The 12,449-nt window shown below is 31.5% G+C and overlaps 1 protein-coding gene across 1 annotated transcript in view; it reads right to left on the reverse strand.

Annotated features, from left to right (window-relative positions):
- Positions 1-3,660: 3,660 nt before the first annotated feature.
- The window catches only part of LOC134697493 (heat shock 70 kDa protein 12A-like), a 39,078-nt gene continuing 30,289 nt past the window's right edge, over positions 3,661-12,449 (reverse strand). Inside the window, exons 4-5 of the mRNA XM_063559773.1 lie at positions 10,007-10,154; positions 3,661-4,489 (exon numbers count right to left, since the gene is read on the reverse strand). Coding sequence (XP_063415843.1) covers positions 3,867-4,489; positions 10,007-10,154 — 771 coding nt within the window. The 3' untranslated portion in view covers positions 3,661-3,866. The remainder of the gene's footprint in view (positions 4,490-10,006; positions 10,155-12,449) is intronic.

Raw genomic sequence — 12,449 nt, forward strand, 5'->3', positions numbered from 1 at the left:
AATCCCCATAAATGTTGCCAAAGCAACAGTAATATGGGAAAATAACTGCAAATTGTCATATAAATAGTTGCACACATATTGAGATACAAAATGTAATGCTAAAAAGAAGTAAATAATTGGCCTGCATCAGACAAATGTGATTTTGTCATAGCACCCTTTTCGTCAATTGTTGCTAAGGTAACCACTTTTAAATGAAAATATCTATTTTACTCAAAATATACCATCTCTAATTTTTTTACACATTTTAAAAAAGGGGTTAAAGTTAACAGGGAGCTATACTATGCATTTCTTGATGCCTGCCTTTTTGCTTTAAATAATTTTAAAAATTGCTATAAATCTCAATTTTCAGAATCCTGATTTTTTGCTATTTTTGTTCATTTTTTTTACATATTTTAAAAACGGAATTTTATTGATATTCCATCAAAAGTAGAAACCTTCAATATGTATTTTTTTTAAATCCACGTTGGATTTTGAAAATATTACCACACTATCATATACAAAACTCATGAAGTCGGTCCACTTTTGACATTATAGATCACCCTTTTGCAGCAGATATTATGAATGTATGGTTTCCATAGCAACCACATGCTAGAAATCCAAAACAAGACCATTTTCAATGTTAGTTTATGTTATTGAGGCTGCATACAAAGTTTCATCAAATTTGGTGACATACAATTTCCATGTCACTTTGATGCTTACAGAGAATTGCTCTTAATTTTTAAATGTATATCTTTTTTTGTAAATTTCATTGGTTAACTTTCGTTGGTTTCGTTTAGTGTGATGGGAACATGGAATACCAAAGTATCAAAAACTAGGATATTACAATGAATGTAGGTAAAACATGATTGTCAAAACGATGACAGACGAAGAAGAATTAAGACATCATATGAAAAAGGAAACTTTATTGACCTTATTATGTATTTCTAATAGTTTTCCCTACAAATTTTCATATTTTCAAGCTGAAAAATGTGCCCTATTGCAGGGACAATTCATATCACCTTATATCAGAAAAGGTCAAGTTTCGATATCTTTTTTGAGCGTTTGATTCTTTATTTAAAAAGTTTCAGAACCAAAAAAAAGGGTTCTCTTAGGACTAATAATACGAGGTTAACATGTAAACATTAAATATCCTTGAATTCCAATGTTTTTCCAAAACATTATGTCTTAAATGATACAATTAAACTATTGCAGATCCCAGTTTGCAGCAAGCTGGTGTTGAAACAACAGCATTATCAATAATCAGCACTATTGACTTTACCACATACTGTCCTTGCGCATGTGATGTCTTTAATATAACTGACGAAAACATCGCAAATTACATTAAGAAACTGCAAAATGAGTTGAAAGTTGATTTAGAGACACTGTCTTCCACCATACGCTCCAGGACATGCGCAGAAGATTCCAGACAGAGTGCAAAGAACATTGGAATGTTAGGAGTTGCAGTGTTGGCATTTGGTTTTACACTCATATTATTCATGGACATACTCTCCGTTTTTCAAAAACATTTTAGCTCCAAAAATTGATCGACTTTAACTTGTTAACCACATGTCATTTTTTTATGCTGGATATCAACATCACAAAAAAATCATATCAAGACCGGTTAATAGCAAGTGTGTATAGATTTTCTGTGAATATTACTAAAATAAGTCGTAATACAAATCTTTTATTTTGCAACTTTTATAGACTATTATGATGATGTATATACACCAAACAGTGTCAATCAAGTGTGGATTCTTAAAATTATCAAATACATGAAATATTTACCCCTAAAAATCATTATTCAAGACCACAAAATTTTTGTATTAATAAATAACCTTTGTTTGTGTCATATTTCTTTGCAATTTTATAGATGAAGTGACCGATCGCCTTTACTTCATTAAACGATAGTTCCTGTTACGTGGGAACCTTAGAAAACATTTTGTTAAGTAGTTCTCGTTTGTTGATGTGGTTCATACTTGTTTCTCGTTTCCCATTAGACCGTTTGTATTTCCGTTTCAATGGTTTTACACTTAACAATTAGGGGTCTTTTCGATGTGAGCCAAGGCACCATGTTGAAAGCTGTACCTATTATAGTTTACTTTTACAATTTTTCATTATTTGATTTAATAAATATGACAAACAAGATGATTTTTACTTCTCATTTCTCTGCAGCTACATAACCAATACTATATCGGTATGGCTTTTACATATATCTCATTTGATAAGGTTCATAGAAAAATGCTCACATTATACATACAAGAGGTGTGCTCCTAACAAGGTATCAACCTCTCGGCCTAGGACGATATTGAGGTCACTGGTAAAATAAAATTGTCAATTAAAATATATCTAATGCTTACTAATAGAAACATACCTCATATCCCATTCATCTCATATTCAAAAGAAGATATCAAAACTCTCTGAAGGTTATGAATCATTGAATTGCATCAAGGCTACGAAGTTAAAGTCATTCCCTCGAACTTTAGAGGGACTCCGTCATATTTTGGTTGGTCGTGTTAGAATATCTGGCACAGTTGACGTTTTAATCAACACGAAAATATGTCATATGTGGAACGAAACTGCTCGTCCTTTCGGAGAACCTGAGCTCACATTCGGTTTCAGTAACTCAGTATTATTATTATTCTCTGTGATGTTTCGAGGTGTTCCTGTCGCTTATTCTTTAGTTGTTCTATATTATGTCATGTGTACTATTATTTGTCTGTTTGTCATTTTTTTTTTTAGCAAGGCGTTGTCAGTTTATTTTCGATTTGTGAGTTTGACTGTCCCTCTGGGATCTTTCGTCCCTCTTTTTTCGTTATAATTGTTTGTCAATTCGTCGTTTTATTTTTTAACGATCGTTGTGTTTTATCAAACTTCGTGAACTTCGGGTGCCTACTCAGTATCTTTTATCTTTATACATATCTTTGAACGGTACTTTCTATTCCACACTATATATTTTACAAATTTTATTAGATTCGATAAACTATTTTTATGGTGCTATAGAAACAAACACTTTTTTATGAACGTGTTTTAACGCAAACTGCTAAATGATATTGATGATTTGCCGCAGCGCATTGGAGTAAATGCTTAGTATTTTGAATAGAATGTTTAGCTGAAGGAGAAAATAGTACTAGTCCTGTACTTCAACGGAAATATATAGTAACAAATTAAATTGTTCACACATTAAATGAAATTTTGAATTAAATGATATCCTTTCATTTCATCTAGTCTATTTTGAATTGTTTTCTCAAACTTTATTATAATCAATCATATTTTGTATTTAGTGTTGCTTTTATAACACACTTGACAAATAATACTCCAAAGTAGTTTTCAATTTTTTTATGCCATCATTTTTTAGACCGATTATAATAATCAATATTGCTTGTTTCTCGATCAGTTTTGTTGATTATCCTTCACTGTCTTGTATCTAAAAATAAAATCACGAACATACTGAACTCCTAGGAAAATTCAAAACGTGCATAATCAAAATGGCAAAATCTCAAGCTCAAACACATCAAACCAACTGCCATTCTGACTTGTTACAGATAATTTTTATGTAGAAAATGGTGGATTAAACCTTGTACATGTATTACAGTCGCATCACATTCTATTATATTGAACCCAATGTGTAAAAAAACCAGACATTATAGGTAAACATGTCAAAAATAAGGGCACAACAGTCAATATTGTGTTATGATTTTAATCACTATAAAACAAGCAATGATAAAAATAAATGTTAATAAGAGAAAATGTGGAATGACTGCCAATGAGACAACTCTCCATCAGATACCAAATGGCATAGAAGTATACAATTATTGGTCACCGTAAGTGGTCTATTTGCATTGAATAAAGCATTTTTTAACCAAATTTCTGTCCCTTTTGATCGACCACTATTGATTTATTGAATGACCATATAATACTGCTCCTTTTAAAACTGCAAGCCCTGCCTCTTCAGGTATGATTATTGTTATGTTTCTTCCAAATCTCTCCATGACTTTGTCTTGCACCAGCTCACATTCTGAAAACCCCCCAACCATGACAATAGTTTTCAAATCACGTAACTCTATCTGACAAAGCATAGCTTCAAGATGTTCTACCAAAGCTCTTATAGTAGGTTTGAACAAATCTCTGAATGCATCAGGCATAATATGAATCCTTTGTTTGCTGTAAGTAACTGTATCACCATATCCTGATTGCTTTAAAGCGGTCTCCATTGTACCTCTATGGCTTTTTACTAAATCAATTAAGGTAACGGGTAACGTGACGAGTACTTTGTTAGTTTGATTTACACGTATTGATCTCTTTTTAGTTTCAAACTCTCTGAATAAGTCAATAAAGTCTTCAAGTTCAGTTTTTCGTAATTCTTCCATAACTTTGGGTCCAACAATTCTGCTAAGTAACGTACTAAAAGCTTCATCTATAGATTTCCCACCCCAGGGACCACCACTGGCAGGAACAACTTCCTTTACTCCACTTCCATATCTCTGATGAACTGTTATATCGGCGGTTCCACCTGTACAAAATACAACACGATTTCAATATATATATATATATAACGGTGATGTTGTACCCTTTCAGACTTGTTACATATAAAATTGAGAATGGAAATGGGGAATGTGTCAAAGAGACAACAACCCGACCAAATAAAAAAACAACAGCTATATAATAGTCAACAAAAGAAACGTTACACGATTTTTTTCAAATTAAAGATAAAGTTTTCCATTTATAGCACCAATATTGAAGGTAGTAACACTTTATGACCATGGAAAATAAATCCCTTTAAAATATTATTTTTTATGCCTTCATGACGTCATTTGGCGAAATTTTACTTTTTTGACAAAATTTACATAAAACGACAATTTCAAAAACAGAAGTTTCATCTATTGATGCCAACCACTCATTTAAAGGTAAAGACAATGTTTGTCATCAATTCTTTTTTAAAAATCACACAGTTTCTTCGTTCATTTTTGTATGTTTGTGCAGTACTCACTTGACAAGGTCATTTTATATGTGAAAACGGAATAGTTTAAAAGAATGCAATTCAATTCTGAATATACAATTTATTAACACGCATCTCAAATAAAAGAAATATCATGATTAATAATAATAACCCTTTTATCATCAGAATCCTATAAATTTCACTTCAAAGGTACGTAATTTTTTTCTCTTCTGATTTGAAATTGCCGCCGGCCAATTTACATTTATTAATAACTGACGTACAGTATTTAAAACGACGACAAACAATATTCCAACTAATTTTGCCATTTGGGAAATTTAAACTACTTGTCTTCAAAGATTTTCGGCAATAAAATATTTCATGCATTTGTTCTTTGACATCGCAGCCAAAAGCACAGGCGATAATAAACTACATAAGGATTCCTAATGAGCACTACTTCGAATTTCTATGTGAAACTTCAAAACTTTTGGGTGATTCGACGATCCGAACCAAAAATTAAAAGTATGAAAAAAGTGTTCAATTAGTTATATATAATATATAAGTCATCTAGATAATATCAATTAAGGAATGACTGTAATATTTTTTCTGCCTATGAAGAAATAACATAAAACATTTGGTGCACACTGAATAACGTGCGTAGCGGGTTATTTAACAGTGTGCACCACATTTTTATGTTATTTCGAATAGACAGAAAAAATATCACAGTCATTTCTTATAACTTAATTCTAAATTCCATTTTGAACCGTAGAAAACCATGAAAAAACGTTGATGACGTCACGGTCACATTACTAAATTATGTCTATGGGCTCGTAACAAAATAACATCAGCCAATCAGAAGACGCGTTACATCCAAAATTAAATTATTGGCACGTATTTCATAATTTATTTGGTAGAACAAAAATCTAGGGTGGTCGCATAATGCAGCTTAACTGCATAAAATAGATAACAGTGCATAGACAGCAAATTCGCGTAACGAGCCTAAGAAAAATCACGCTTGGCGAACATATTACATGTATTAATAGATGCGCTGGATCATATCATCCGAATTTCTTCATTTTCCCATTTCATCAGTGTTCAGATCATGAATACAACGGACTCAATGAATATTAATAAAGAAAAATATTTTATTAAGAAAAACCGTCCGAAATCGAATAGATGGACGAGAATCAAAAAGCCATTTCTTTTTAATTAATATATACTTTCATTTCGTTTTATATACACACAAGGAAAAAGTATTGCAACACCTTGATTTTAAAACTTAAAAAATCAGCCTCTTATTTTCGATAAAATATGATAACCAGATGCTCCGCAGGGCGTAGCTTTATACGACCGCAGAGGTTGAACCTTGAACAGTTGGGGCAAGTATGGACACAACATTCAAGCTGGATTCCGCTCTAAATTTGGATTGTGATTAAATAGTTGACACAGCATAGGTTTCTGACACAGAATAAATGTATTCAAATGAACTTAAAATTTTTGTTTTCTCTTAGAGCAATTCACTATGCTGTTGAATATTAATCCTCTCAAAAAAATGTTTGAAGAAATTTTCTTTTTATTTATGAAATTTCAAATGAGAAAAATTTAACCCAATTTTTTATTCACATCCCCCTTTCCCTTATTCCAAAACTAATTTCAATTAAAATATTCTAATGAAGTTTGCAACAATTACTACTCATTTAAATACATGATGTAAAAAAACTGCTTGTTATCACTAAATGGTAAAGATTATTTAAATTTATCAGTTGGTAGTAAAAAGTGAATATACATTGTATATTGTATATAACAAAGATTTAAGTTGATTCTGGACAAAGAAAGATAACTCCAATTAAAAAAAATTCTTGCAGATATTTCTTGCTTACTATACTGGACAAAGAAAGATAACTCTTAATTAAAAAAAAAATTGCTATTTCACAATATTGTGAAATTAGATATTTCTTGCCATTGCACAATACTGTGCAATTGAAAAGACTTGCTATTGCACAATACTAAATATAATAATTTTAGATCCTGATTTGGACCAACTTGAAAACTGGGCCCATAATCAAAAATCTAAGTACATGTTTAGATTCAGCATATCAAAGAGGCCCAAGAATTTAATTTTTGTTAAAATCAAACTTAGTTTAATTTTGGACCCTTTGCACTTTAATTTAGACCAATTTTAAAACTGGACCAAAAATTAAGAATCTACATACACAGTTAGATTTGGCATATCAAAGAACCCTAATTATTCAATTTTTGATGAAATCAAACAATGTTTAATTTTGGACCCCGATTTGGGCCAACTTGAAAACTGGGCCAATAATCAAAAATCTAAGTACATTTTTAGATTCAGCATATCAAAGAACCCCAAGGTTTCAACTTTTGTTAAAATCAAACTAAGTTTAATTTTGGACCCTTTGGACCTTAATGTAGACCAATTTGAAAACGGGACCAAAAATTATGAATCTACATACACAGTTAGATTCGGCATATTAAAGAACCCCAATTATTCAATTTTGATGAAATCAAACAAAGTTTAATTTTGGACCCTTTGGGCCCCTTTTTCCTTAACTGTTGGGACCGAAACTTCCAAAATCAATACCAACCTTCCTTTTATAGTCATAAACCTTGTGTTTAAATTTCATAGATTTCTATTTACTTATACTAACGCTATGGTGCGAAAACCAAGAAAAATGCTTATTTGGGTCCCTTTTTGGCCCCTAATTCCTAAACTGTTGGGACCGAAACTCCCAAAATCGATACCAACCTTCCTTTTGTGGTCATAAACAATGTGTTTAAATTTCATTGATTTCTATTTACTTTAACTAAAGTTATTGTGCGAAAACCAAGAATAATGCTTATTTGGGCCCTTTTTTGGCCCCTAATTCCTAAACTGTTGAAAATAAAACTCCCAAAATCAATCCCAACCTTTATTTTGTGGTTATAAACCTTGTGTCAAAATTTCATAGATTTCTATTAACTTAAACTAAAGTTATAGTGCGAAAACCAAGAAAATGCTTATTTGGGCCCTTTTTGGCCCCTAATTCCTAAAATGTTGGGACCAAAACTCCCAAAATCAATACCAGCCTTCCTTTTATGGTCATAAACCTTGTGTTAAAATTTCATAGATTATTATTCACTTTTACTAAAGTTAGAGTGCGAAAACTAAAAGTATTCGGACGACGACGACGACGACGACGACGACGACGCCAACGTGATAGCAATATACGACGAAAATTTTTTCAAAATTTGCGGTCGTATAAAAAGTTTAAACTTAATATTGAAACGTATTGGCATTAAAACGAACAAAAATGATAGACCACATTTACAACGAGGGTTGGTTGACATAGAAAACATTAAATAATGAGTGAAAAACGAAACTGTTAGAATTTCTTATTGATGCCGTTTGGTTGATGTATCTTGAAACTGTCGCTGGGCATCACTTCAATGAATGTTTATCATAGCTAGCATTGTAGTAACAAAGTTTGAATACTATCTGACCAAAATAAATAAAATATTGCGTGGGGCTCTCTTGAATTTTATCAGCATGTTAACGTATTTTTTCCTTGGAAACAGCGTTATTCTTGTTGAATTCTGCAGTATAGGGATATCAATGTTCTCAATTGTTTCCAAACCTTTATGAAAAGACATGCATTGACATGACATGACATGCTAGTAGTCTGTTGTTATTTATGTATTATTGTCATTTCATTTATTTTCTTTGGTTACTTCTTCTGACATCAGACTCGGACTTCTCTTGAACTGAATTCTAATATGCATATTGTTATGCGTTTACTTTTCTACATTGGCTAGAGGTATAGGGAGAGGGTTGAGATCTCACAAACATGTTTAACCCCGCCGCATTTTTGCGCCTGTCCCAAGTCAGGAGGCTCTGGCCTTTGTTAGTCTTGTATTATTTTAATTTTAGCTCCTTGTGTACAATTTGGAAATTAGTATGGCGTTCATTATCACTGAACTAGTATACAGTAATTTTTTCAATGTTAAAAGAAAATGTTACGGCCATATTTGGAATGTTTCTACTATATTGTATTTTATGTAATATTTATGCTCATTTGACAAAAATCATACTTATTTTGTTTTCTGTGAATTCCAGATGCTGCTCAAATGATTTTATTGGTTCTAAAAGATGGTAGATGCTCTCGAAATCATGATTATTTAAATAAATTTTGTAGTCGTTAGATTGATTTGTTGAAGAAAAACCACTTTCAGTTCTGTTTATAACATAATTTGTGTCTACAGAAAATGAAGACAAATTTGATGTTGAGTATTTATCCTTAAGAAAATGTATGAAAAAGAAGGCGTGTACTAAACAAAAAATGTTGGACTGAGTAAAGATGTGTATTTTTTGTTCGGATATAATGTCATTTAAAGTAGAATTTTTAAGATTTGAAATGTCAAAATTTCGACTTTGAACAAAACTTTCACGACCAAATTTATGTTTCCTATGTCCCTTATACGCTTCAGAATTTGTAAAAAACCTATTGACATTTAATTCTATGTCAAAATACCCTTAAAATAAACATGCAATTTTTTTTTTATACTTAAGTATGGATTTGGCTATTCTGCAAAACGTTTAAATATAAAAAAAAAAAAGAAGATGTGGTATTATTGTCAATGAGACAACTGTCAACAAAGAGACCAAAATGACACAGACATTAACAACTGTAGGTAACCGCACGGCCTTCAACAATGAGCAAAAACAATAAAGTTTATTTGACTACACACTACCCATATCCAAACTTTAGTCTGATACAGTGATATTGGATGGACAGACATATTAATTGAAACACGTAGCGTAAGATAGGAATACGTCATATAGTTTAGTGGTTTCAGAGAATATCATAAGGTAAATCCTTTACTATAATGTTTTCAAATGTGTTTTGAAGTTAATACCTTATTGTGAAGTTCATTTAAGATTGATTGACGTCCTAAATTACATGTATATGTCGTTCTCATTAAAATTGATAGTTCACCTGAATCACACGTAAACATGGCAAGTAAAGATAAACATAATATAGTAACAATTGAATTTGGATTTCCTCCCTGCGCATTTTGTTTTTATATCTTATTCACCTCCAAGGTCAACTACCATGTACTTCATTCCTGCTTTTACTCTCTGTGCAAATGCCTTTTCCAGTCTATCAATCTTAAGGTTCTGGCAGTAAAAATAAGCTGCTTCAGGCTCTAAAGCAATACTCAACTGGCCGCTTTTTATACCAGCCTGTAAATATATAGAGAATAGAGAATAGAGAATAGAAATTCATCTTTTATAGATAGTCAATAAAAGGCGCAAAAGGGTATGTCTTTCTCATCTGGTAAATATGTACGACTCGGAACCGCGATGGTACTTTGAACCGCGATGATTATGCTGAAGCGCGATGGTCTACGCTGAAGTGCGTTGGTTAACTGGCTGAAATGCGATTGTGACGCTAACTTTTTGGTAGATACGCCGGAGAGCGTTGGTGGGTAAACTGAAGTGTGATGGTTTACCCGTGACGTCATGTATACTACATGTAACTTAGCTTAGCATACAACAGTCTGTATGGAGTCGGAAAATAGTTTGGATGGCTCAGAATATATATAAAAATGAAATGGATTCGAGTACATGTACGGGGACATATAGACAATAATAGAGCATTGACTTGACATATCAACGATATAAGGACGAGGCTTAGAAATACCCCTAATACGATATATATGGGGTCAGTCAATTCCATATGGGTGAGTACGAACCTACAATTATATATGGGGTCAGTCAATTCCATATTGGTGAGTACGAACCTAATATGATATATATTCGCTCTCACCCCATGGAACGAATTTATCTTACCGACTAACTGAACGTGTAAAATTTAGACTAGTGACCTATCAAAATTAGCAAGTCTTCAATACTGGTAGCATTAAGAAACTACTTTTATTGAGCCAACAATAACAACTTTTTAGGTTTAAATGTGATTTATAAATTTATTCCAATCTTAATTATCAGTTTCTTCGTCTGTTGAAACCTTTAAAAAAAAATCTCAGTACCGTTTTGTTTTTATAAAAGGACGTAACACCACTACTAATCGTGTATGAAATAAGCCTCCTTTATAATCTAATATGGAATATACAGGGACGTAACACCACTACTACTCGTGTATGAAATAAGCCCAGCCTCCCTTCTCACCTAATATAAAAATATACACAGTCTCAACGCGGACGCTTTTAACCAATCATATTCCTAGAAATGTATGGAAGGTAAGATCAAGTATAGTTACTGTTCTTATCATGTCATAGCAAAAAAAAGTGTACATAACTTATCTTATGTCAAAGCAGTTCTGAAGAAAAAAAACCTGTATACGTGAGTCGACTCATAGTGAGACATTACGCTTTTTCATACAATAAAATCATTACTAAGTTGAAGATTACGTGTTTTCTTACAAAGCAAATTTCATCTCAAGAATATAACAAAACTAGAGATATTGACGAAATCAATTGATAATATTTTTTTTAATTTGATTATCAAGTTGTCCACACACAATTATGTCATGTATACTTGAAGAGAGTCAAAATAGTGCGTCTGTCAATAGTACTCACTAAGCAGGATACATTTGATTTTGTCAAAAATTATTAATTTAGTTATCATCGATGGGTTTATTTACATAGTGTGCTAGTGACCTAAGGGACCGGACAAAATTTATCTACACATAGGACCTGTGCAAAGTGCAGTAGGACAGATACTTTTTTCCGGAATCGCTTTTGTTGGGACATCACTTTTTTCACAGATATTATCCATAGGACACACGTTTCTTTTCAAACGATTACTTTGAAATAATTTTTATTAATATTTATAAAAAAACTTGAAATAACCGGGTATAATATACAATATGTAAAAATAAAAACTATTATATAAAAATTCAGATAAACATCTTTAATTTAACTTTTTAAATCAAATTGGATTTTCATCAAACTATGCAGCTATCTTAGATATATATCAAGCTTACTGAATCCCATTTCATTCACCTTTTTTTTGTATTGCTGTTAAATTTAAGAATTAAAGTTATCTTTGGAAAAAAGGCTAGGATTTGCAATTCTGATAAAATAGAGATAGTACACTTTAATTTTTTTTACAACTTTTTCAAATCAACTTGGATTTTCATCAAACTATGCAGCTATCTTAGATATATATCAAGCTTACTGAATCTCATTTCATTTAGTTTTTTGTTGTTTTACTGTAAAATTTAAGAATTAAAGTAATCTTGGTAAAAAAAAAGCTAGGATTTGCAATTCGGACAAAATAGAGATAGCACACTTTAATTTTTTTTATAACTTTTTTAAATCAACTTGGATTTTCATCAAACTATGCAGCTATCTTAGATATATATATCAAGCTTACTGAATCTCATTTCATTTAGTTTTTTGTTGTTTTACTGTAAAATTTAAGAATTAAAGTAATCTTGGTAAAAAAAAGCTAGGATTTGCAATTCGGACAAAATAGAGATAGCACACTTTAATTTTTTTATACCTTTTTTAAATC

The sequence above is a fragment of the Mytilus trossulus genome, chromosome 14 (assembly GCF_036588685.1).
Source record: "Mytilus trossulus isolate FHL-02 chromosome 14, PNRI_Mtr1.1.1.hap1, whole genome shotgun sequence".
Taxonomy (NCBI): Eukaryota; Metazoa; Mollusca; class Bivalvia; order Mytilida; family Mytilidae; genus Mytilus; species Mytilus trossulus.